General features: G+C 40.9%; 1 protein-coding gene across 1 annotated transcript in view; it reads left to right on the forward strand.

Annotated features, from left to right (window-relative positions):
• Positions 1-10,203: 10,203 nt before the first annotated feature.
• The window catches only part of LOC101547951 (cytochrome P450 2J2-like), a 34,064-nt gene continuing 17,366 nt past the window's right edge, over positions 10,204-26,901 (forward strand). The window contains exons 1-5 of the mRNA XM_004607298.3: positions 10,204-10,443; positions 17,113-17,275; positions 20,820-20,969; positions 21,350-21,510; positions 25,668-25,844. Coding sequence (XP_004607355.3) covers positions 10,246-10,443; positions 17,113-17,275; positions 20,820-20,969; positions 21,350-21,510; positions 25,668-25,844 — 849 coding nt within the window. The 5' untranslated portion in view covers positions 10,204-10,245. The remainder of the gene's footprint in view (positions 10,444-17,112; positions 17,276-20,819; positions 20,970-21,349; positions 21,511-25,667; positions 25,845-26,901) is intronic.

Genomic DNA, 26,901 nt, shown 5'->3' on the forward strand with positions numbered 1-26,901 from the left:
TGGCAAAATTGTTAGCTTTAACCCAAGTCCAAAACTGGGTAAAATAAGATCCATCTACACATATTCCAAATATGTGTTGATGGTATAGTGCGGGAAAATTTAGGAGTTTTCTTAAAATCTCTCCATGTTATATAAAAAGCAAATATCTAAACTGCTTGTATCACTTGTATCACTTGTCATCCCATTGATCTTCGATACGCTCTACCGGGTGCCAGTAACATCTCCATTTGTCCCTGTTGCATGCTGGTGTAGCCCAGTGGTATCTGCTCGCTCCAGGAACATGAAGAGCCTCAAATTGTTCGTTCAGATTTTGATGAAGAAGTCTGATCATCTTGTAGGTGGGCATCCATGCAGTCTTTTGACGTCCTGGGGAATCCAGATTTATTGAGCCAATTTATTCACCATGAGTTTTATCATAATCCACTACAAGGGGCATCAGGATTTTCAGACCAGATGGCATAGGGAGATGATTTGAAAGATCACATGACTGAGACAAATGTCTCCACTATAGCAGTCTGTTCTGAAATGGCCCTTGTTCTCTCAGTCACCCCCATTAAGGACGTGTCCTCTTACACACACACACACACACACACACACACACACACACACACACAAACACACACATATACCACAGCAGGTTAGGGTATTTGCCTTGCATACAGCCAACCCGGATTCAATTCATCTGCCCCTCTCAGAGAGCCTGGCAAGCTCCGGAGAGTATCCTACCCACACAGCAGAGCCTGGCAAGCTACCTGTGGCATATTCCATATGCCAAGAACAGTAACAAGTCTCACAATGGAGATGTTACTGGTGCCCACTTGAGCAAATTGATGAGAAACGGGATTACAGTGACAGTGACAAGATTTCTGCCACTTTGGGAGAAATAAACTCTAAAAGGTGCTTGATATTGGTCTGAAGAAAACAGTCTTAGAAAGAGTAACTGGAGCTTGTGAGATCTGTGTCCAGAATAATATACCAGGTTCCTAATATCCCACCATCCCTGAGACCCCACATAGATATAGCCTGTGTCTAAGGTAATATGAGTAATATTAATTTTACTCAATTTTTACTCTTGCCAAAATTTTAATATACTTTTAATGAGTCACCTGTGCCTCCTAAACACCTTAGTAAATTGGTTCCTTAAATGCCAGGTAGTGGTCAAAATGCAGTCACAAATAGAAATTCCTTCCACAGAGGATGCCTGGATACACCCCTGTAGAGGCGACTTGACCTGCCACATGGCATCTTCCAGGAAGTAGTGCATAGGAAGTAGCCAGAAGATTCATCATGCTTTTTCCCAACAGGTGCTGGAGCATTCACTCACTGACGGGGAAAATAGAAAGAGGGTGGGCTCATGCACGAATTAAGAGACACAGAGTGGAAAAATGAATTCAGAAACTAAACCCAACATTCTGCTGCCTACAAGAAACACATCTGAACAGTCAGAGCAAACACATACTCGAAGTCCAAGGATGGAAAACAATCCTACAAGCAAACAATTCCCTCAAAAAAACCGAGATGGCCATACTAGTATCCGACAACATAGATTTTAGGTTGAAAAAGATTAGAAGGGACAGGAAAGGCCATTTTTTACTAATCAAGGGATATGTACACCAGGAAGAAATCACACACCTAATGAGGGACCAGTTAAATACTTAAAACCACTGCTAACAGATTTTAAGGAGGACATTGCTAGCAACACAATAGTAGTTGGAGACTTCAACACTGCCCTATCACCTCTACATAGATCAACAAGATTTAAACTCAGCAAGGAAACACTGGCCTTGAAGGAAGAAATAGAAGAGAGAGGGCTAATAGATCTATATAGAGCTTTGCATCCCAAAAAGAAAGAATACACCTTTTTTTTCCTAGTGTCATGGAACATTTTCCAAAATAGACTACGTGCTGGGTCACAAAACATACCTCAATAGAATCAGCAAGATAGAAATTGTATCAACTATCTTTTCATACCACAATGCACTGAAGATAGAAGATACACAGACATGGAGAACCAAATCAAACACCTGGAAATTAAACAACTCAATGTCGAAAAACGAGTGGGTCATGAAGGAAATCAAGGAAGAAATCAAAAGATACCTGGAAACAAATGAGAATGAAGACACAAGTTGCCAGAACCTATGGGATACAGCTAAAGCCGTGTTAAGGGGAAAATTTATAGCTGTGCAAGCGTTCCTCAGGAAGGAAGGAATAAAGGGCCTACATAGATAACTTGACTTCACAGCTCAAGATCTTAGAAAAGGACCAACAAAAGGAGCCCAAACCAGGCAGAAGGAAAGAAATAACAAAACTTAGAGCAGAAATTAATGACATGGAAACACAAAAAGCAATCCAAAAGATCAATGAAACCAAGAGCTGAATCTTTGATGAAATAAAAAAGACTGATAAACCACTAGCAAGGCTCACAAAGAGAGACAGAACTCTAATAAACCGAATCAGAAATGAAAAGGGGGCTATCACAACAGAAACCAAAGAAATTCAAAAGATAATCAGAGACTACTTCGAAAGGCTGCATGCTACTAAACAAGAGAATCTAAAAGAAATAGATAATTTCCTGGATTCCTATCATCTCCCAAAGTTGAACCAAGAAGATCTGGAATACCTGAATAGACATATTAATACGAAAGAAATTGAAACTGTAATCAAAAGTCTTCCAAAAAACAAAAGCCCAGGTCCAGATGGATTCACTAGCGAATTCTTTCAAACATATAAACAGGACCTATTGCCAGTTCTTCTCAAGCTTTTCCAGGAAATTGAAGAAAGAGAAACTCTCCCAAACAGTTTCTATAAGGCACATATCTCCCTAATACCAAAAGCAAACAAAGACACCACAAAAAAAGAAGACTACAGGCCGATATCACTGATGAACATAGATGAAACAGATGACAGGTTAAGGAAACTTTGGTACATCTACACAATGGAACACTATACAGCTGTTAAAAAAATGGAGTCATGAAATTTGCATATAAATGGATCAACATGGAAAGTATGTTAAGTGAAATGAGTCAGAAAGACAGAGATAGGCATAAAAAGATTGCACTCATCTGTGGAATATAAAGTAACAGAATGGGAGATTAACACCCAAAAGTAGTAGAAATAAGGATGAGGAGGTTTGCCCCACAGGTTGGAAACTGGCATCACATGCTGGGGGAAAAGGCAGCTGAGATAGAGAAAGGAACACCAAGTAGAGGATGTTGGGAGGACGAATTCTGGATGAAAGATGCGTGCCGAAAGTAGACTAGACACCGAACATGATGGCCACTCAATACCTCTGTTGCAAACTACAACAACCAAAAGGAGAGAGAACAAAAGGAATGCCCTGCCATAGAGGCAGGGTGAGGAGGTGGGGGATCAGGTAGGGGTGGTGGGAGGGATACTGGGAACATTGGTGGAGGAGAATGGGCAGTGGTGGAGAGATGGGTAAATGATCACTGTGTGACTGAAATGCAAACACGAAAGTTCATACGTTTGTAACTGTACCTCACGGTGATTCACTAATAAAACATTAAAATTTTTTTTAATAATTAAAAAAAATTTTAATTATAAAAAGAGGGTAGGGCTGGATGAGAAAGGGGCCTAGAGAATGAAATGTTACAATATCAGGCCCTAAAGCTAAGACTTACAACACAGATGTTCAAGAGAGAACCATGTTGACATCCTCCTTTCATCAAGATCAAAGTGATTAGCTCTGCCTTGTAATCAGAATCATCCTAAAAACTAGCTGTACCTACACTTACTAAACAGAGAACAGAGTCGTTGTAAAATACAAACTAATATTTTTTCTTGACTTTTGGAGTTCATTCCAGCTATCATCTAACTTAGGTAAAAATTGTTTGCTGGGGCTGGAGCAATAGCAAAGTGGGTAGGGCGTTTGCCTTGCATGTGGCCGACCCGGGTTCAATTCAGTTCATAAGTTTATAACTGTACCTCACGGTAATTCACTAATAAAAATTAAAAAAACATATTATAGACACTTTGTTAGCAGAAAAAAATCAGGAATCAGCTTTATTCTTCTTTCTCATGATTTCTATGTCTATTTGGAATACTTTGTGGATCAGCATAAATTTTAATAAATTTTTATTAGTTAAAATCAATGCATTGATATTTTGCTTACTTTGAGTAGAGTGGGCATAATAATAGTAGTTATTTGTGTCACAATCACAATCATGAAATCCCTTTAATCACCGATTTCTCGGGCGGGCTCAGTAACTTCTCATTTAGTCCTTTCCCTGATATCTTAGAAGTCTATCTAGACTCAGCCTTCCCAGTGATGTCGCACTGGGGGCTCTTTCAGGGGAATGAGATCCAGCTTGTTACTGGACTTAGCATATGAATACACCTGGGAAGCTTGCAAGGCTGTTCCATGTGGGCAGGAAACTCTCAGAAACTTGCCAGTTTCTCCCAGAGGGAGAAGTAGGCTACAAGATATCGCACGGGCGGAGCTTCTGAGAGCTTGCTTTTAAGTCTCTCTCTGGATGTTGGCCGTTGATGGGATTACACACACCTGGGTTCCTCTGCCGGTACCTTCATGCATGAGGCAGGTCGGAACGTGTGGAGGGGGACCTCGAGCATGGCTGTAGCTAGGTTCTGGTGGTCTTTGGCTGCCGGGAGCTCTGCTCCGGGTGGGGAGGGATGCTGGAGCCCATCCCCTCTGAAGGGCCCCGGGGAAGACAGCCAGGCATGAGGGCAAGAGACTCCGTAAATTTGTGTATTTACTAAAAATAAATTACCAAAGGGGCCTCATGCCTCAGCTCTCTATCTCTCTCACCACTTTCAGTAGTCTCAGGCCGCTTCCCCCACCCTGGGGAGGTCGATGGCGATAGGCAGCGAAGGAAGGAATGAGGGCCAGGCTGGTTGGTCTCAGTTGCAGTTTATTCACTCCCATCTCCATTCTACTCTGATTCTCCTCCTGCTTCTTCCTCCCCCATGCTACTTCCTTCTCCTTCTCGATCCCACTTCATTCTCCTTCTGCCTCTCTCATTCTTCTCCTCCTGGCTCTGAATCCCCCCAGCTCCTTCTTAAAGTCTAATTAAATCCCCAAGCATGAGGGGTTGGGGCTTACACATTGATGTGGTCACAATTAATAGGGGTAAAGTTCTTTCCCTCAGGAGATGCTTCTTTTAGGACAGATCCTCTTTCAGCAGGATGACCAACCCAAGAGCAGAATCCCATGGGTTCGTTTCTTCTCTCCTTGTCCAACTAACATGTAGGCATTCATAATATTAATTATTTTGTATGGACCTAATAAGACATACACTAAGCTTATAGAATTGCTCTCCTGGGGTCATCTCGATCTCAGACTACAGTGCTCAGGCCAAATTAGTCTTTCCTATCCCTAGGAGGGTCCTTATCTCGTCCTTACTCTTGGATCACGACAGCATTTGTCCATGACCATGATCTCAGAATATAGTTGAGTATCGTGGCATTTTGGCCTGGCTCATTTAGATGCCAGGGTAGCTCACAGCTTGCCCTGGGTCTATTCAGTCCCTCGTCGGGACCCTGCTTTGAAGTGCTAAAGGCAACTGAGGCTTAAGTCAAGGAAGCAGATGTCCCAGAGTGCAGTGTTTGGAGGCAATTTACTCCCAAGTTTCAAAAGCAAAATATTAACTGTTTTCCTGTGTCTATACAAAAAAGACATTGCTTTAAAGTAAATTATTCAAAAGACATAAGGAGAGGAGAAAGGCAATATTTCACTCATACATATAAAATCATAGACTTCTGAGGAATCTGACCTTACAAGTTAACAGAGTCTTATTAGGGGAAAAAGCTGATTAACTGGTTGGTGAAGAGAGCACAGAGAAGCGGTTACAGATTAAAAAAATGAATGGGAGTGACTCAGGAGCACTGTGATGGATGCAACCCCAAAAACCTAAGCTCTCTGTAGCAAGGGAGAAAGGACAAACCAGTGTTAACCTACAGTTATTGTCTAATAATTAATGTCATATGTTTTTCTATTTATTTGTTTCTAATTTCATTTCTTTCAAACATAGTTATTTGCAATAAGGTCTTTTGTGTCTTTGAATTTTTGTTCCTATGTATTTTGTCTTTCTATTGTGTAACTAGTTTTATTTTATTTTTTAAAAACAAAAGATATAAAACAAATAAGATAAACAAAAAAAATAAACTATAAAACAAAGCTCCTGGAAGCCCGTGGCCGCATTTGTGGCCTCGCGAACTCTTATAGTCTAGCCCACTGATGTACCTAAAGTAGCAAATATGTGTTTGGTTTTAACATACTTTCTTGTATTCTTTTATATACATTCTCCATCCCTCTTGGAAAGCCTGGCAAGCTACTGAGATTGTCCTGCCTGCATGGCAGAGCCTGGCAAGCTCCCTGTGGTGTATTCCATATGCCAAAAACAGTAACAACAGTAAAATTCCCATGACCCTAAATAGTCTGCAATAATGCACTATTGGGAAGGACAAGTAAGGTAAGGCTGCTAAAATCTCAGGGCAGGGACGAATGGAGACATTACTGGCACCCGCTCCAGCAAATCGATGAACAATGAGATGACAGTGATATAGTGATAGAGTGATTGTGTAACTAAACATATCTCTAATAGAAGATGAAATTGTTATATAAACCCTAGAGATTGCACACACAGCTTAAAAATTATCAAAACTAATAGGTGACTGCAGCTAAGTTGGAGGGCATAAACATGAACAATTGTGTTTCCACACATTAATAGCAATCTGAAAGAGTTTTAGGATTTTTATCACTCTGGCAGAATATGTTAGTGTATTGGAATCTTAATACTTAGTGATTGTTGACAAATTGATATACTTAGCTATACATATATATGTATATATATATGTTACTGTTCTCTATTCACTATTCTTGATTTTTGTTTTCTTTTGTATTATTCACTCCTTTTTCTGCCTTCTCTAGTTTAAACAGAGCATTTTTTTTTGCTTTTTTTTTGGGTCACACCCAGCGATGCTCAGGGGTTACTCCTGGCTTTGCACTCAGGAATTACTCCTGGCAGTGCTTGGGGGACCATATGGGATGCCGGGGATCGAACCCAGGTCAGCCGCGTGCAAGGCAAACGCCCTACCCACTGTGCTATCGCTCCGGCCCCTAAACAGAGCATTTTATATTGTTCCATTTTTTCTATCTTAACATATTAACACCAACAAGATGGTCAGACTTCTTCGTCAAAACCCTGAACGAACAGTTTGAGGCTCTTCCTGTTCCTGGAGCAAGCAAATATCATTGGGCTACACTAGCACTCGACAGGAACAAATGGAGATGTTTCTGGTGCCTGCTTGAGCAAATCGAAGATCAACGGAATGACAAGTGATACAAGTGACAAGTGAACACATTAATTTTATTTCCTTTTTTACTTAATTGGCTGCCCTGGAATTTCCAACATTCATTCCTAACTAGCCCAAACCTACCTTCAGACAAATGTGTGACTTCATTCGTCTTGCAAGTTTGTTATAGATCTTTCTCTAATTTGCCCCTTTTTATCCCGACATTCGCATTATTTTCATTTTTTATTCTTTTATAAGTTCTTTCATAATTGATTTTATGTTTTTTTTGTCTTCAATTCTATTAATAATGCTTTCTCATGAGCATAACCCCAACAGAGCACCCATCACCAGTGCACCTTACTCCCTCCCCCAAAGCTTTTTAAAAATGAATGATTACCCGTTACCTGCAAATGGAAATGAGAGACTAGGATAAAGAGATAAAGCTTGGGGCGTGCAGTCCTTATGAGTTCACAGTCACTGCATGAAACTTCTGCACTCACCCCCAACCCAAGTCCCCAGCACTGCAGTCTGGCATTGTGGGGTCATCGCCCCTGCACAACTCCAGCTCCTCAGGCCCTGACACTGAGCAGTGAGTCCCTGAGTCTTGCTTGGGAGCTGCCTAGTCCCTAAAGTAAAAAAAAAAGTATTTGTTTTTATTTTAATTTTTTCTTCTCTGACATTTTTCTTGTTTTTATTTAGATATGAATTCCTGACATACATTTTCCTCCATTCTGATGAATTTCTCTCAAAATCTCTGTCATACAGATCTGCTTGGCAATAATATCTTCAGTTATACTTAAAAAAAGTTCTTCCTTGGCTCTTTTAAAAGCTTAGTAATATAGAATTTGCATTTATAAAAACATGTTGGCAAATATCAAAATGACGGTTTAATTGTATAGCATGAAAACAAAACAAACTATCCGACATGAATAACATACCTCTTCAGAACTGATTCTTTTCTTCTTTTATATTTCTTACTGTGAATTGCTCAGCTTATTTTTAAAAATTGTTTTGGACACCATGGTTTATAAACTGGGATCAGTAAGATTTCACACACGAGACTTTCCAGCACCCAGCCTCCACCAGACGTCAGTTTCCTTCTCGAATTGTCCCAGGGGACCTTCCCCTCCCTCAGTTCCAACCTTCAGAACTACTGAAAGAATTATTCTCAATTTAGGTTGCCTTTAGGCATTTGTTATTTTCCTATTCTGTTTCTTCCCCTGACAACCTGGGCTTTCTCCCTGGTGCCATGAAAGGTAGCCATATATCACTGTGGTCAACCCTTCCATCCCTACCCCCAGGACAGTCAGTAATAAACCCTGAACCTCTCAGGGCTGACACTGCTCCCTACTTTCAAATATCAAAGTATCCTAATTTTTACAAGAAAATTTCAAATAAATCAGTATAGCTGGTTCAAAAGTATGCCTTAATTTCATCTCAAACCTCTTTATCTAAATTACTTTTTAATATTTACAGAGTGTTACTTGTCTAGATAGGCATGTTTTGCAAAACAGGTTTTCATTTATGTTGGGAAAAAATCACTTGATTGCTATAATTAGAATTACAGTTGAAATTAACCTGTTAATGAATTATCAATTTATTGAGGAATTCATGTGGCACATAAGTCTTAGAAGGAGTGGTATTGTAATTTCTCTCATGATGTAATTAATATTACATTTAGTTGCTTTAAATTTCCTTTGTGGTACTTGATAGAAAACTAATTTGTATATAATGTCACCTCTTCTGTCCCTCTCCTTCTCTCTCTCTCTCATTTTCTTTTCCTGTCTTCCTTTCTGTTCTCAGAATAGGTCAGTGAACCCAGAGAAAATAAGAAGGAAAAGTACAAAGTAATACTGAACACCAATGCCAATATTCACCTATTCAGTGATAAACTTTTGTGCTGTTTTCCTTTAGAACAAAAAATCCAAACCATTCCTTAAACCCTAGGTATGCGTATTATATATGCACCTCCCTGCAAAATACTTTTCATAAATTTTCTTACATCTAAAAATATTAACCCAAATGCCTCTGCTCATTTGCATTTTTAACTTAGTGGAACTGAACTTCTGTTTGGGGTTTGTTTTCAAGATTTTAAGCCGTGGAGCGTGGTGTGTGTGTGTGTGTGTGTGTGTGTGTGTGTGTGTGAGTGTGTGTGTGTGTGTGTGTGTGTGTGTGAGTGTGTGTGTGAGTGTGTGTGTGTGTGTGTGTGTGTGTGGTGTTTCCAGATCTAAGTTATGTTTCCATTTATCATCTGTGGTGAGATAGAGGGAGGCCTGCACATGATCGCACAGGCTGTGGGAGGCGGGAGGAGGAGTGAAACCCCGGCGGATGGTAGAAACTAGAGTAAGTTTGGGACTCAGAGCTCGTAAAACAAGAATCTCAGCAAACCACTGGCAGGAGGAAGCAACGCCCTTCCCTGTTAATTAAACCCTTCCCAGGCCCAGGCTCTCTGCTAGGAGCTTGGAAACATTAGAGAGACGTTTACACGGCCAGGGTTTGTTTATAACCCGTGTATCTGGTCCTCCATCCCGCTGGGGAAGGACCCAGAAGAGCTCATGAGTCAGAGGGTCAGAATGAAGCAACACCACTTTCTGCTCATCCAAACGCCCAGAAACATCTGGTGCCTCAGAAACAAGGAAGGCGCTGGGAAGTCCCCGAGTCCAGGAAAAAAAAAAAAAAGTGTTGCCCAGACTTGGGCGAGTTTTCCTAGGCGCCCCAGCGGCAGGGGGGCTGTGGCGGCCGGTGGGCGCCCAGGAGCAGCTGGAGAGGGTCTCGGGTCTGGGACCCAGCCGCCGCGCAGCGCTGGGACCGGGGCCGTCTGGGCACGCGCACTGCAGAGCCAAGCTCCCACGGGGAGCGGAAAGGGGCGGGACAGGGAGGGGCAGCAGGGTGGCTGTGACAGCAGGGACTGTCCCCTGCTCAGACCTCAGACAGAGAGCAGAGCCACTGGACGTCGCAGGCGCGCGCCCGGCCATGGTTTCCCTGGTGACCGCGCTCTGGACCGTGCTCCACGCGCGCACCCTCCTGCTGGGCGCTGTCGCCTTCCTGTTCTTTGCTTATTTCTTCAGAAAGCGGCGCCCCCAGAACTGCCCACCGGGGCCCCCGCGCTGGCCCATCCTGGGAAACTTCTTCCAGGTGGACTTTGCGCAGTCGCACTTGCACATTCAGCAGGTAGGAGCCGCTAGAGGGGGAAAGGGGACGCGTCTTGGCCTTGACCTGCAGGGCCAGGCTATTCCAGGGTCCCGGGGCTGGAGGATGCAGCAGGTGCTAAGGCCGAGACCTGCTGACCCAGGGGGAGCCCCACCCTGGCTGGCAGAGTCTTTGGAAAAGTGAAATCGGACTAAGCGGTAACTTCCTAATGACGAACGATGCAAGCGTGCCAGCCTTCTTTCACTCGACCTGCTCTCTGGAAACGTCCTTTGCTTTTAATTTTTATTGACCTGATTACACTGTGGGCTTTTGTTGGTTGGTTTTGGTTTTCCTTTTTATTTATTTTTCTTTTTGGGTCACACCCAGCAATGCTCAGGGGTTACTTCTGGCTCTGCACTCGGGAATTACTCCTGGCGGTGCTCGGGGGACCATATGGGATGCTGGGAATCGAACCCGGGTCGGCCCCGCGCAAGGCAAACGCCCTACCCGCTGTGCTATTGCTCCAGCCTCTTGGTTTTCCTTTTTTCTTTTGGTTTTGGGGCTACACCTTACAGCATTCAGGGCTTCCTCTTGGCTTAGTGTTCAAGGGCCACTCCTGACAGTGCTTGGGGGACCCTCTGGGGTGTAGGGGATAGTCAGGTTGGTCACGTGCACAGCAAGTGCCCTATCTGCTGGACTATTGCCCCTGTCTCATTGCTCTGTCTGTGTATTTGTTGATTGACTTCATTCACGAAATAGGATCTGCAGGGAGTCTTTTACCAAATTTGAGAACTCATTGTTATTATTTCTTCAAATATTTTTACTTTATACTGTTTCTTTGAGGACGCTTTGCACCCAAATGTTAGAAATATTAGGCCCTTGGTTTCTCTTACCTGAGTCCTGCGGATCCATATCTTCCCCCCCACCGTATGTTTTATCTCTTGTTTAGATTAGATACTTTCCATTGATCTGTTTTCATTGTAATTAATTCTTCTTTTTTTCCCCGTTATTACTAAACTACAGTTGAGTTTTTGCTTAAGTTGCATTTTTAGTTCTAAAACGTTTCTTATATTCTTATGCACATATATGTAGAAAGTTTTGCCTTCTTATGAGTGTGTTGCAGTTGTTCATCAAGACATATTTAAACCACAACTTTAGCACCTTTACAATTCCAACATCTGCATCACCTCGGGACTGGTGTTAACTCACCAGTAATTCGTAAGAAAATTCCTAAGCTGGAGTTCCCCTTGTTCTTGCTGCAGCAAGTAACTTCGACTATTTAGAGAACAATTTTTATGCTGTGTTATCAGACAAGGTGTTAACTTTTTATTCCATCAGGCAATCAACCTGCATATTTCCGAATGCTGGAGGTCAGTGTAGGCAATAAAGTATCCCCTCTGTCTGGTCTTCGCTTTCTCGGTTAGCACAGGCTGAAAAGATGGAAAATGGGGCTAAATGGCAGGGATCCCTCTGGATACTGGAGTCTCTTCCTTACTGCCAGGCAGATAGAAGCCACACCCCTAACCGTATCTGTCTTATGGAAAGGAATGCACCCTTATTTCTTCTGTGTCTGTCTTTGTTTGGGTCTACGTCCCAGGTCCCAGAGCTACACTGGGCTCAGTTTCAGGAATCTGAGAGAGAGCACTAGAGTGGCCATATGGAGTGCCAGGGATCAAACCAGGAGCAGCTGCAATGCCAGGCATTCATCTTAACCTCACTCCTCTCTCCCCCTCTCTCTCTCTGTTTCTCTTTCTTTCTCTCTCCCCTTCTTCCTCTTTCTCTCTTTCTCTCTCCTGCTCTCTCTCTCTCCTCTCTCTGTCTCTCCCTTCCCCTCTCCCTCCTCCTCCCTGATCCCATCTTTATTTTCAGATATACAAATCCAAATTATTCCCCATTGTCCTCCAGAGAGGCTCTTTGCAAAGTTCAGGGGTGGATGCTGCTATTCAGCTCTCAGTCTCGGGAGGGAGAGAGATCAGCTTGCTGCTGCAGACTCTGGTGTGTCAGGTTTTCACCCACAGGAGCTGCAGCCCCAGGAGGGTGAGGGAGACTTCTTTTTTATGATGTCTGACTCCAGAGGGGTTAAACAGCTACGAAGCTCTGTAATATTACATCATCTCTTTTGCATATTGACTAAGGGGTGGGCTATATTTCCTAGAGTTTCTTTTGTCTACACCCATTTATATCAAGAGTAGGAAGAGGAATAAAATAATTTGATTCAATCTTGTCCGGAATAGAAAGTGTGTTGTGTTCTCTTATTTTACCACCAACATAGAAATGACTAGACATAGAATAGACTAGTGATGAAACCAAGGCTGGAATCCAATACCCGGCTCAAAAATTTTCATCAGAGATGTTCGATTTTACTTTACATAGGATGGCCCTTAGTATTTCATTGGCAGTGTTATTGCTATGGTTGTCATTGGTTATGTCCACCCACAGAGATGAGTTGGGGGTCACTTGACATTGAGAACCAGGCAACGGCCTTAACCCAGACCTCACTCATGCAAAACTTCACCACTTGAGCCAAAAATATTTTTTTTAAGTTTTTAAAACACTGTGTGATTTAAAATACTTGTAGTGGAATGAGTTCACTTTGGTTACCAAATGTGAAATCGAAAGTTAGTAAATTGGAAACTCTGGGGATTATTTCTTGTGTGATTCTGAAGTAAAATGGGTGGCATGAGGCGTAGAACAGAGAGATGGTGGTTACCTTATATGTGTCAGGCCTGCTTCGATCCCCAGCATCACATATGGTCCCCTGAACCCTGCCAGGACTGAGTCCTCAACACAGAACCAGAAGTAATTCCTGCGCATGGTGGGTGTAACAACAAAACAATAGAATAAAAGGGGGAAAAGATTTGGAATAAATTGGACTGAGCTTGAAAGGAATGTTTGGCAAATAGTTAGGGGAGTAAAGTTTCAAATGGGACAAAGTGTCATGAGCTAAGACAGGGACAGCACAGTGAAGAAACAGGCCCCTTTTATGCCAAAAGGAAAGTTATTTTGTATTTTCCACCTTCTACACTCTTATATAACTATATGACTTAGAGGATTTATTTAAATAAGAGAAAATATTATTGGACTAAAGTGGAAAAAGTGGAATAAAGCAAATAACCATGCTAGTTGTTTGTAACCAGTTATAAATAGTTTACAAATAGTTATATAAGGTTGCTTGAAGAAGTGACCTCAAAATTCAGCAGTGTAAAAGAAATGTTTGAAACTTAATTCTCTCTCACAAATGAATCCACATGTAGGCAGACAGTCCAGCTTAGTGTAAGTACTTATTCCAAAAGTTTTTTCTAAAAGCTCCAGTTCCTTTTGTCTGATCCAAGGGTCCTGGGGACACCATTATATGTATGTTTTTTTCCACGAGGAAGGGAAAAAGAAAGATAGTAAGAAATACACTTTCATTTAAGGATGTGCCCTGAATATACACGTATCCCTATCACTGATGTTTTTTGATCACATCTGGAAAAACTGGGAGGTGTTTTTTTTTAATTTTTTATTAGTGAATCACCGTGAGGTACAGTTACAGACTTACAAACTTGCTTGCCTGTGTTTCAGTCATACAATGCTCAGTACCCGTCCCTCCACCGGTGCTCATTCTCCACCACCAATGGTCCCAGTGTGCCTCCCCCCACCCTTACCTAATCCCCCCCACCCCGCCCGATTCTGTAGCAGGGCATACCCTTTTGTCTCTCTCTCTCGCTCTCTCGCTCTCTCTCTCTCTCATTTTGGATGTTGTGGTTTGCAACAGAGGTATTGAGTGACCATCATGGAACTGTGTTTTTAATTGGAAAGCACTTTGCAAGTCATTTGAGCTAGTACTTAGGAAGTATCATCACACATATATGTTAAATAAAGAGCATAAAATGTGATAATGAGAATATGAATTATAATAACAAAATAGTAATGAGTTAAAGGTTTATCGATTGTCTGAAGGCTCCATTAGATTATGAGCTTCATTTCTTCTTAATATTTTTTTGTGGGGGTGGATGCAGAGCTCAGGACTTACTCCTGACTCTGTATTTAGAAATCCCTCCTGGTGTTGTTCAGGGATCCATATGTGTTTCCAGGGAACAAAGCCTGGTCAGTCCTGTGCAAGCTAAGTGCCTTCCCTGCTGTACTATCTCTCCTGCCCCTACGTTGGGACGTCTTAAAGTGCAATTTCATGTGTGAGTTGTATTCTCTTTGTATGTTTACTCCTAACACTGCAGTTCAGGCTCTCTTTCCCTCCACCCCCTCCCCACACCCAGCAATATATCTCCTGGACTTTGATACATGCCCTATGGACTCTTTTGTAATAAAATATAATCTGAACCATTTGTTGAACTCCCTATTGATAGAAATCATTAGAAATAGAACCAGGAAATTTAAAAATACAGCATTCATATTGGGGGAAGAAGTTAAAGCCCTAGTGAAACATAAACACACATGCATTCTTTTTCCTGTACAATGATAAATGTGTACACCCCCACACGCATACACTGTTTCTCTGTTCTAGTGATAATACAAAGGAAACTACTGCTGGATAAGAATTTGTAGACTCTTTTTTTTCTCTCTTGTTTTTTTGTTTTCTTGACACTCAAGCTTAGGGACTTATGTAGAATGCTCTTAGTAGAATCAATCTGAATTCTATGTCTCTGGTAACCATGGTACTATCATTAATATCTCTAGTACCTTACTTCTAATTTTTCCTTATTCTAAACCTTTGTTTTACTAAATTTTATGTGTTAAATGCCAGCATGCGCTGGATTTGGTTTCTTAAGATGAAATTTGCTCATTACTTTTGTCTTTCATAGCATCTATGTCAATTCTTTTTCCATTTTCTTTCTGATGTTAAGATTGATTTACACACTTGAACAATTAAATTTTGATATCCTTGTTCCCTTCCATCATTCTTTTAAAGGACTATATGTTAACATGCTTTCCCAGTATATTTTACTGTACAAAGTCTTCTCAGGTGTTCTCTGAGGATTAGATTCATGTACATGTCAAGCAACTGGCAAGATGAATGGCACAGTACATTAAAGAATTGGGAGACAGCATCAATGTTCACCAAGGAATTCACCAAAATTTAATCTAAAATATCCACTTGACTCATGGGGATATCTTCCTGATTTTTTAAGAAAAAGAAAAACAAGGGCATGCACTATAGAGACAGATCATCTTGAGTTGGAACCTTGACTCAAACCTTCCTAGGAAGACAGACGTACTATCCTTAGAAACAAAACATATTTTTGGCAGAGTCTGGAACAAAAAACAATGGAAGGATTGAGGTCAGGTTTGGTTTTGGATGTGGGAGCAGGATGGTGTAATGAGATTGAAGTGATTTTGTTTGCTCTGATGGAAACATTGGAGTTCTGGGTGCTAGAACCGACATGGGAAAGTGTCTGTGCTTGGGAATAGAGATGGGAGACAGAGATATCTGGCCAGGAAAAAGAATTCAGCCGTGTCTAATCACTGTTTGCAGGAAAAAGCCCATATACAAAGCCTATAGACAAGCCCATAGAGAAGAGTTTGCTCCCTACCTAGTCACTCTCAGCAATCCCTCTTGCACCTAACTGCATGCTTAACTGTAGTTCGGACACACTTTTCTTCCTCTTCCTCTTTCTCTCTCATACTCTTCTCCCGCTCCCTTTCATTCTCACTTAGCTTGCACAAGCTCACTAAGCACCAAGAATAGGGAGCAACATCACATGCAGGTCCTTGGCCTCAAATCTTTCGTAAGACCTGGCTTACTGCCTCTGACCCTCAACTCTTTGGCCACTTTGGCTACATTTCTCTGGCTACCACTCACTGCCTTTTTCTGAAAAACAAGAAAAGCATTGGTGTCCCAGGGTGGTTGCGAGATTAAATGAGATACAAAGTGGAGGTGCTCAACAACATGGCACCCAGGGCCATCCTGACCACTGAGCCTTCTTCCATATTTTCTACCATGGGGTCTCATTCTTTGTTGCCTTCAGCGCGTCCACCTCCTTGTGCTCACAGGGCTTGTTCCAGAGATGCATGTGGCTGTGTGCCAGGCACCAGAAAACAAAGTGCCTTTCACTTTCTGCTCTCATTCTTCTTCACAGAACCCTTTCATGGAGAAAATATTTTAGCCTTTTGTGGCTAGGGAGCAATGGTTCAAAAGGAATGAAGCAACTTGTCAAGACCCCACAGCTAGTGCCCCCAGGCAGCCAAGAGTCGCACATACTCCAGACCTAGATTCTTTACTCCAGTGCTCATTCCTACACTATATTTATTGTCAACTCTTTATTGTATAGCACCTATGTAGCCCAGAGGAGCATTTCTTGAGATTAAACAGAGATTGTTTACTGAGAAGTTCCTTCTTGCTACACCATACTTATATGAAACTTAGCTGAGTTTTCCCAGGCAAGGACCTGCACTGAATTCTTTTTCATTCACCTTCTCTAGGATGCTTGAGGTTATAGCTTCCTATCTCATTCTAGGAAAATAGGGATCACTCAATTCTTTGTTTGATTACATGAATAGATAAGTTATAAAGAATATTCATGCTCTGGAGCAAGATTAAATTTGGGTCAAGAGGAAAAGGGGAGAAAGGATAACAGGGAGAAGTTTGTCCTCAGATCACGGTGTAACTACACACCAACACACACAAGAATCCCCTCTCTACAGTCCCTTTCATCCAGCCACACCCATGTAGACATGGGCATGTTCAACTCTGCCTACTGACCTGTTTTTCAGTTTGTGAAGAAATATGGGAATGTTATTAGCATGGAATTTGGCGACATGTATTCAGTCCTTATAACTGGACTGCCCTTGATCAAAGAAGCCCTTGTTGAGCACGACCAGCACTTCAGGAACCGCCCTGTGACGCCTATCCGAGAGCGTGTCTTTAAGGAAAATGGTGAGTGCCCGGGTCATCGTTAGATGTGTTTGATATTCTAATGGTATGTTTAATAGAAGCTTCGTGAATATAGTTCTCTCAAACTCCCAGAAATGAGGCTCATTATAAATTCTTGTCTACAAAAGGATATCAGAAGCCTCCTCTCAGAAGATTTCATAGAGTTTGCCTTATGGTGAGAGATAGGGAAGAAACTGTCCTGTTTTCTCACTCACTCAGGTTGTTTCCATAACCCTATGGCTACCTCTCCTCAGTGGAAAAAGGAATGATATTGAGCTTCCAGGCTTTTTACTTTAATTCTCATGCCCAGGAAAATGAACGTGGATCTGTTTCCTTCTGGCTTTATACAGGAATTTCCTGCCATTCCTTGAAAATGTTGTTATTGCCACAGAACTGCATAGTTTCCAATACTTGATCATTAATACTGTGCCCCACAGGGTATTTTGAGACTGATGGTCCATATTAAACTGGTTTCCACACTAATGAAAAATTTTAAAAAATGGTTTTGCATGAATCCTTGAAGTTATCGTGAAATAGAATTCTAAATGAAAAACGTGAATCTTTTCCTCTAGCGAAGCATAAAATCTTCAGATTCTCCCCAATTTCTCTTGGAAATATTTTTTCCATCTGCTTTTCATATACTCATGATTTCTTCTGTGCTGAAAAATCACAGTACTAGGCACAAATGATATAATGTCAAACAGAAACTATAAATCCATACTCTTACACCACTTCCATTCTACTCAGAAAGACAATTCCAATTAGTTAAAATAATTGAGATAATGGGTGTTACAGTAAGTGCCAAGTGCATTTACTAGGGTGTCTCATCTACTGTTCTTTCTGTTGTTAAAGAAAGCTACCATAAAATAGGCAACATGATTTGCCCCTGGACTGGAGCGATAGCACAGCGGGTAGGGTGTTTGCCTTGCACACAGCCGACCCAGGTTCGATTCCTCTGTCCCTCTCGGAGAGCCCGGCAAGCTACCGAGAGTATCTCGCCCACATGGCAGAGCCTGGCAAGCTACCCATGCTGTATTTGATATGCCAAAAACAGTAACAACAAGTCTCACAATGGAGATGTTACTGGTGCCCGCTCGAGCAAATTGATGAGCAACGGGATGACAGTGACAGTGATACAGTGAAAGTGACAGTATATAAATAGAACAGAACATACCACAACAGAATAGAACACAGCAAATCAGAGGAAAGCTACAGAACAAAATGATAGAATGGAGGACATAAAACAAGTTATGACTGGAGTGGGACGAAATTCAATGTATTTGAGGAGTTGAAAGTTAGCTAATGTCGCAAGCACAGGGTTACAAATGGAGATAATCTAGAGCGGGGGGAAGCTGCTGCAGTTGGTCACAACTAGTTGGTTAAAGTGCTCATTAAGCCTGTAGCTTTTTATCATACAAACATCAAAACTTTTGATTGGTTTTTAACAGTAAAAGAATTATCATACTTGACTCTACTTTTTAGAGGCTTATCTAAGATGTATTGTAGACATTGGATTGTAATGTTGTAGATTAGAGATGATGGTAGGTGGGATTAAGGTGAGGTCAAGAAATGACAATCCAGTAGATTAGAAGAGGACTGTGACAGAAGATTCATGAATTTAGAATGTTTGGGATGCAAATCCAATAAGACATAATTACCTCAGCGGAGAGCTGGAGCGATAGCACAGTGGGTAGGACATTTGACTTGCATGCAGCTGACCCGGGTTGGATTCCTCCATTCCTCTCTGAGAGCCTGGCTACCTAGAGTATCCTGCCCACAGGGCAGAGCCTGGCAAGCTAGCCATGGCGTATTCGATATGCCAAAAGCAGTAACAAGTCTCAAAATGGAGACGTTACTGGTGCCTGCTCGAGCAAATGGATGAACAACAGGATGACAGTGACAGTGACAGTGACCTCAGTGGGAGTAAAATGAGATATTGAGGTACCAAATAGATAGAGGATAGGGATAAGGAATATTTGGAGAAGGAAAAGGTTTTTAGTTTCAATTGGTCAGTGATTATTTGGAGAAAATAGTGAATGCAATCATGGTTATGCTAAGTTTGAAATGCCGTTAGACCAATAAAATCAAGTATGTGTCTGGAACTCAGAGACAGATGATCACAATTGATAGGACATTTTATCAAAGTTTAGCACTTGATGTGATTTCCTAGAGTTATAATAATAAAGGGTGACAAAAGATGAATTAAGACCTAAACTTGAACTGCACTGTTTAAAATGTTGGTAGAAGTTGAAGTAGCAAAAGATATGGGATCTTCCTTACTGTCAGAGAATTAAAAGATTACTCAGTTTTATTTAATTTTCCATGGAAAGACCGTGTTTAAAAAGTCTTGTGACTGCAATGTAAAAAAATGAAGTTAAAAAGCATCACTTGCACATATGCTTCCTGAGCCCGTGTGCTGCTTGAGCCCTGTGGCTGAGCACATGTGGCACCCAAGCACATGTGTCATCCGAATCTCCCCTCTTGACGTGTGTACCTTCATGTCTTATTCTGGGATGTGTAAAGGGCTCCCTCCACCTTTGGAGAAGCCTGAATTCTCTCTTGAGCATGTTATTCTCTCTCTCACACACCTTATCTTCCCCTTCCTAAAACTCTCCAAATAGAATCTATTTTATTTCAAAGAAAGTATCACTTAACAGCAAGGAGGATGCTTTCTTTGAGATGGTGAAGGCCATGGTACATTGCATATACCATGATATATTTTCCCCCTTTTCTTGTATTGCTCTTTATGAAAAGATTTATTATCTCTTGAATTCATTTTTTTTTCTTTTTGGGCCACACCCAGCAATGCACAGGGCTCACTCCTGGCTCTGCACTCAGGAATTACCCCTGGCGGTGCTCAGAGGACCATATGGGATGCTGGGAATTGAACCTGGGTCGGCCGCATGCAAGGCAAACACCCTACCCGCTCCAGCCCCTATCTCCTGAATTCATGAGTCACTCCTTCAACATTAAGGACCTGCTTGCAAAAGATCTCTCCTTTAGATATTTGCTCCTTTAGGAGTGTAGATTTTGTCTTACCTATGGTTACTGCTTAGTATGCCGAAAACATAAATACTTAAATACACTTATATTTCTAGTAGTAAAATCATTAGTTTTAAAATCACTCAGTCACTGAATTTTAATGTTGACCAGTAATTTACTATGACTTGTGAAATTTACTAGATAACTAGTACCTCTAATTTCTCATTAGAAAAATGGTGAAAGGAAAGGAATAATTATACCTACCTCACAGAGTTTCTATGAGTGCTAAAAATATAATGCATAAAATAAGGCCTAGTATTGGTATTGCAAGCAATCAATATATACAAGTTGATTATATACTATATATGTTGATTATATATAATATATATTTGATTATATATATTGATTATATATATATATAACCATCAGTTGCTTTAGGATTATTTTTCTGAATAGTTGTTGATTTTCACTGTTCTTTAGATTATATTCACCTGATGCATATTTGCAAAGCACCCCCATACCAGATATGCATACTATAATGCCATAATTTCAATTTTTCCCCAAGGGTTGATCATGTCCAATGGTCAGACATGGAAGGAACAAAGACGGTTCACCCTGACAACACTAAGGAACTTTGGTTTAGGAAAGAAGAGCTTAGAGGAACGTATTCAAGAGGAGGCCTACTACCTTGTTGAGTTTATAAAAGAGGAGAATGGTGAGTGTTTAATAGAGCAAGTGCAGGAGGTGGCACTCACTGAGCCACCAAGTAGAGGCTTGTCAACTGCCTAAACGCTTTCCCTGTGCCCAGTGCTGTGTAAGGCATAAGAGCACAATAGTGACCTCTAACTCTAATTTGTCCCTATACAATTCTGAAATTAAGCACAAGAAGAAAGACATTTTCCACATTATTGACTTAAATTCACTTTTACCTCTTAGACATTGATTCAGTGCTTGTCAGTCCCATACAGGTCAAACCCTGTATGGGATGCATTAGTCAGAGTCTCATGTATGATTTTCATTCCGTATGTCATAAGACGTATGGATATGTGAACTCTTTCTAGAAAATGAAGAATCCACTGCTTCTTTAACCTCCAGGACAGCCTTTTGACCCTCAATTCAAGATCAACAATGCAGTTTCCAATATTATTTGTTCTGTCACCTTTGGGGAACGCTTTGAGTACCAGGATGAAAAATTCCAGGGACTTCTAAGGATGCTGGATGAGGTCATATGTCTGGAAACTTCTATATGGTGCCAGGTAATGAAATTCTTGTTATATATCTTAGTTAAGATACTTCATCAAATAGCAAGCACATATAATTTCTTCCATTTTGATAAGCTAAACGTTAGAAAATCATTCCTCATTGTTGGGCCACACCCAATAGTAGTGGGGTCTAATCTAATCTGTTACTCAGGTGAACACACAATCGAAGTGATCAAATAAGATTTTCTGCAGCAAAACCTGCACAGTAGACCACTAAGCTATCTCCCTAGCCCTTAAGAGCAAGCACTTAAAATTTATTTCAACTCAAACCATTTCAATTCATCTGCTCACTTTAGTATGTTGAATAACATTGTCAAATTATTTTCTATAGCTGGAGTTAAATCCTTAACTGACTGAAGGTTTTGGGCCATGTGTGTGACTACTGGGCTTTCGGAAATACAGGGAGATTTGGGTAGGAGGGGAGATAACTCATCCCCAACCCTGTGAAAGCTGGAGATTTCAGTCACAAAAACCCACATACCTGAAGTTTTCAACAAATTAATTTCTGGATGATGCTCATCCAAGCAGTGGAGCACAGCCAGGAGCTTGGCAGCAATTGATTGTGGAGTGTGAAAGTTTTTAGCTTTGGGGGCCATGTTTGGGTGGGCATGGTTCCTCAACGTTCTCCCTCTACACCCAGTTAAGAATTTTGGACACCCTGAAGCACGATGTTCCAAATTCTATAAACTGACAAACCAGGAGTAGCACACCAGATTGGATGGGATGTAATGCAGAAGGCAATGAATCTCAATTAACAAAATATAGAGATGGAGGGCTTAATCTGTAACAACATCTTAGTTATCTCTTATGCAAGGATTAAGGGATCCATGGTGAGATACAACTAATCTTCACTAACTTTCTTCTAAGGAATTATTTTTTGATAATCCTTTTAGCACAGCGGGTAAGGCGTTTGCCTTGCACATGGCCGACCCGGGTTCAATTCCTCCACCCCTCTTGGAGAGCCTGGCAAGCTACTGAGAGCATCTTGCCCACTTGGCAGAGCCTGGCAAGATACCCATGGTGTCTTCGATATGCCAAATACAGTAACAAGAAGTCTCACAATGGAGACGTTACTGGTGCCCACTCGAGCAAATCTATGAGCAATGGGATGACAGTGATATGGTGATGCAATCCTTTTAACAAATTATTTACAACAAGCAATGTAAACTAAATTATTGAGCACCTTCTATTGGGGCAGGCTCCAGGAGCAGTTGGAGAAAAACAAGAAATAATGGAGGTGGGAAGGTGTGATGGTGGTAGGATTGGTGTCGGAATATTGAATATTAAATGATAAAAATAACTTAATAGTTATTTTTTAAACATTTACTATATACAAAGTCAATTCTTGCCATGCATGCAAAGCACAAAACTTTACATGATGTGTACCTACTTACAGACGTTGCTTGATTTTAAAGTTAGAATACTGCCCTTGCCTTTGAGTCTTATCTCTCAAGTATCTCTGTCCTCCAGTCCTTCCAGCTCCATTCTCCCTTAAAAGTACTTTTCTGTAATGAATTCTTATTACTTTTTCTTTTTTTTTTAAAGCACAATATTTGAAGTAGTGTTCCATTGTATGTGTATACTACTCTTTGTTGTTCTAGTCTTTACTGGTTGACATTTTTGTTTCTGGTTTTTGAATTTTATACATAAAATTGCAGTTGTTCATTTGAACATACTCACTCAATTTTGCACACGACCTTGATGGTTAAATATTCTTAAATCAGTTGTGCTTCTTGTGGGCCCATTAATTACAGTTGATAGATCTTTGGAATTCAAATTTCACCCCTTTATTTTAGTTTATTGAATCACCGTGAGATTCACAGTTACAAAGCTTTTCATGATTTGGTTTCATTCCTTTCTAAAAAGTCTCTATTCTGATTTCCTTGAAAAATGTGAGTAGTCTCATTAATTATGATGAATTTCTTGATATCTCAGCTAACATACTGGATTTATAAAAGATTTAATGAATCTTTTAGGGGAAAATTTGTCCCATGTGGTGTTATATACAGAATTGTACTTATTTTATTTATTTCTGTCAAACATCTTGAACACCTACCTAGAGACGTGTGGATTCATAATAGCAAAACTGTTAAATCAGTCGAGTTCCTTGCACAATATCAGTACATATGAATTAGTATTGTCAATTTTGTCTTTAATTATTATTTGTTCTTGCTCACAATCATGGTGCTCCCCAGTTAAGGGATTTTATTTCTTTATGGGCTGGAGTGATAGCACAGAGGATAGGGTGTTTGCAGAGGGAACAGAGAGTTGGTATAAGGGTTGTCGGGGTTCAAACCTGTTCAATCTCTGGCACCACATGGTGCCTGGAGAACCACCAGATGCAGTCCTGGTGGTCCCCAAGAACCCCTGTGTACAGTTCTATAGCATCACCAATATTGCCCAGGAAACACAGGTTTCGAGAAGCACTGCATTTTCAGACCCTCTGTTGAATCACCAGGAAGTTGACCAAGAATAATTGAAAGAAGCCCCTGCAACTCTTGAGCATCAGTTGGGAGTCACCACCAAAATACTCAATAGAGAAGGGTCCAAAGAGATAATACTGAGGGTAGGGAGCTTTTTTTGCATGTGGCCTGAGTTTGACTCTTAGCATCACATGTGATCCTCTAAGCCATGCCAGGAATAATCCTTGAGTGCAGAATCAAGAATTATCCCTGAGCACCTCAGGGGGTAGCACAAAGACAGAGAGAGAGACAGAGAGAGACAGAGACAGAGAGAGACAGAGACAGAGACAGAGAGGAGAAAGCAGTTATATAAAATATCAAGAAAATAAGAGAAAGGATAAATGAATTTTCCCTTTTCAGAAGTGGATTTTCAGAATTTTCAGAAGGGATCTGAATTTTCAAAGGAATCAACAAACTAAAAGACTTAGATATACTAGTGAGGGCAAAATAGAGAGATACTAAGTGATCATATTAGATAGTAATTATAGCAGATACCTAAAAAAAAACCCAGAACATTGAAAAAGGTTACAATGAACAATTTTATACCACTAAGCTGTAGAATATAGGAGAAATGTATGTCATACATCTTTAGAAAGATACAACCTCCCAAGTCTGAATCAAGATAAAAAGAAAAACTGACAAATCAATTACAAGTAAGGAAACACAGCTATACTTTAAAATATTCTCTTGAACAAAGCCCAAATTCAGATGGGTTTACTAGTGAATTCTATAAAATTTCAAAGAATATATACATATGTACTCCTGAAACTCTTGTAAAATATAAAGAAAAGAGTAGAATACTTCCTCACAATTTATCTGAAGTCACTATTGCCTTAGAAATAATGTTGAAGGGTGGCACCAGCCCCGCCTGCCGCCAAGATGTGATCCCGGGGGCCGCACGTGTGTGCGGCCTCTCCGCAGCTGCATGAGCGTGACTCCAGATGCCAGCTAAATTTTTCAGCATGGGCAGCTCCTCGCAGAATGTCTCCAGACTGAGAACTAAGCCGCAGCCCCATGCCCGCCCAGGAGGGGAAAGGTGTTTCTTTCTCTTGCCTCTTCCTTGTTGGGGGTGAAGGGCGTGGTGACCGCCATATTATGAGGACCACAGATGGGGTTTACAAGCTTGCAATGATCCAATATCTGGAAGAAATCTCCCTGGACTTAGTTGCTAAAGTACAGAAATCCAAAACTGACCTCATATCTCTTCACAACAGGTCTGACTCTAGTGGGGTACTCCTAACAATAATAGTGAGGTTTGTGTTGAAATATTGAATGTAACCAAAGTAAATAGAAAGTAAAGTGAAATTTATCAGTTACAAGGCGGGGGGAGGGGTGCAGAGGGATGGGATGGGAAGTGTACTGTGTTTTTTTGTTTTTTTTTTGGTGGTGGAATATGGGCACTGGTGAAGGGATGGTTGTTTCAGCATTGTATAACTGAGACTTAAGCCTGAAAGCATTGTAATTTTCCACATGGTGATTCAATAAAATAAAATTCTTTAAAAAAAAAAGAAAGAATGTTGAAGTGTTCTGCCAGTAGCATGCAGAGGTGGGAGAGAGATAAGAAGAGTAAATGATCACTCAAACTTAAACCGAGTAAGTTAAATAAACATAAACCAAATGTTTCTATTTTCTTAAAGTATGAAAATATTATGCTACACTGTCTCATTGATCTTTTTTTTCCTCAACTAGCTCTATAATATATTTCCAAGGATAATGAATTTATTACCTGGATCCCATCAAACACTCTTTAATAACTGGGAAAATCTGAAATTGTTTGTTGCTGAAATTATTGAAAACCACAAGAAAGATTGGAATCCTGATGAAACAAGAGACTTTATTGATGCATATCTCAAGGAAGTAGAAAAGGTGAGGAAACCAAAGTTGTTCATAAAGAGCAAGTGGGGCAAACTAGTTTTCTATTTATGTGGCACCAAATTACAAATTACCACAAACTCAGTAACTGAAGACACTAATTTGTTTTCTTATAACTCTGGACAAGAGTCTGAAACAACTTTACAGAGCTAAAGTTAAGTTGTTGTAGGAATGGGACTTGAGAGGACTTTAGAGGAGAGTTTGTTTTCTGGAATTTTCTGTCTTCTAGGAACCGCCTAGGCTTCTTCTTGTATCCTCAAATCAGAAGCCCTCTTCTATCATACTTGCATCTGTCTTATGAAAACTCTTGTGGCTGGATAGGTATTTATATAATCGTCTTGGGTTATTAAGATTACCCAGATAATATTCAAATGCTTTATCTAAATCACACCTGCTAGGTCCTTTTTATCCATTTCATCTGATATCACCAATTCCAGTGATTAAGGCAGGAGACTGAAAAAATAACAAATATTTCATAAACAGGTGGCTGAAGAGGAACTCAGAGAGAAGGAAATTACAGGAAATTGGAGGGACCGATATCAGGGACTGGAGGAACCAGTGTTTCAGATGATCAGACTTCCCAGAAGTACTGCAGTGCCCATGCTTTATACATGATTGAGAGAAACAGTTCTGGACCTCAGATTGGGCTTAGAATTCAGATATTGAATCCACTCCTGGTTCAACCTTTTTCACTTGTATGATAGAACAGCAGGTAGGCCATTTGCCTCGCCCATGACCTACCTGGGTTCAATTCCTCCGTCCCTCTTGGAGAGCCCAGCAAGCTATCAAGAGTGCCCCTCCCGCATGGCAGAGCCTGGCAAGCTACCCGTGGCGTATTTGATATGCCAAAAACAGTAACAACAAGTCTCACAATGGAGACGTTACTGGTGCCTGCTCGAGCAAATCTATGAGCAATGGGAAGACAGTGACAGTGATACAGTGATTTCGTAAACTGTGGGCATGGCATTCACTTGGGATTGATGATACAAACAAAAATACATTGGAGTTTAATTGTCGATTTCAGGTACAGGAATGCCCAAACACTGATTGT

Source organism: Sorex araneus, chromosome 5 (genome assembly GCF_027595985.1).
Source record: "Sorex araneus isolate mSorAra2 chromosome 5, mSorAra2.pri, whole genome shotgun sequence".
In the NCBI taxonomy this organism is placed as follows: Eukaryota; Metazoa; Chordata; class Mammalia; order Eulipotyphla; family Soricidae; genus Sorex; species Sorex araneus.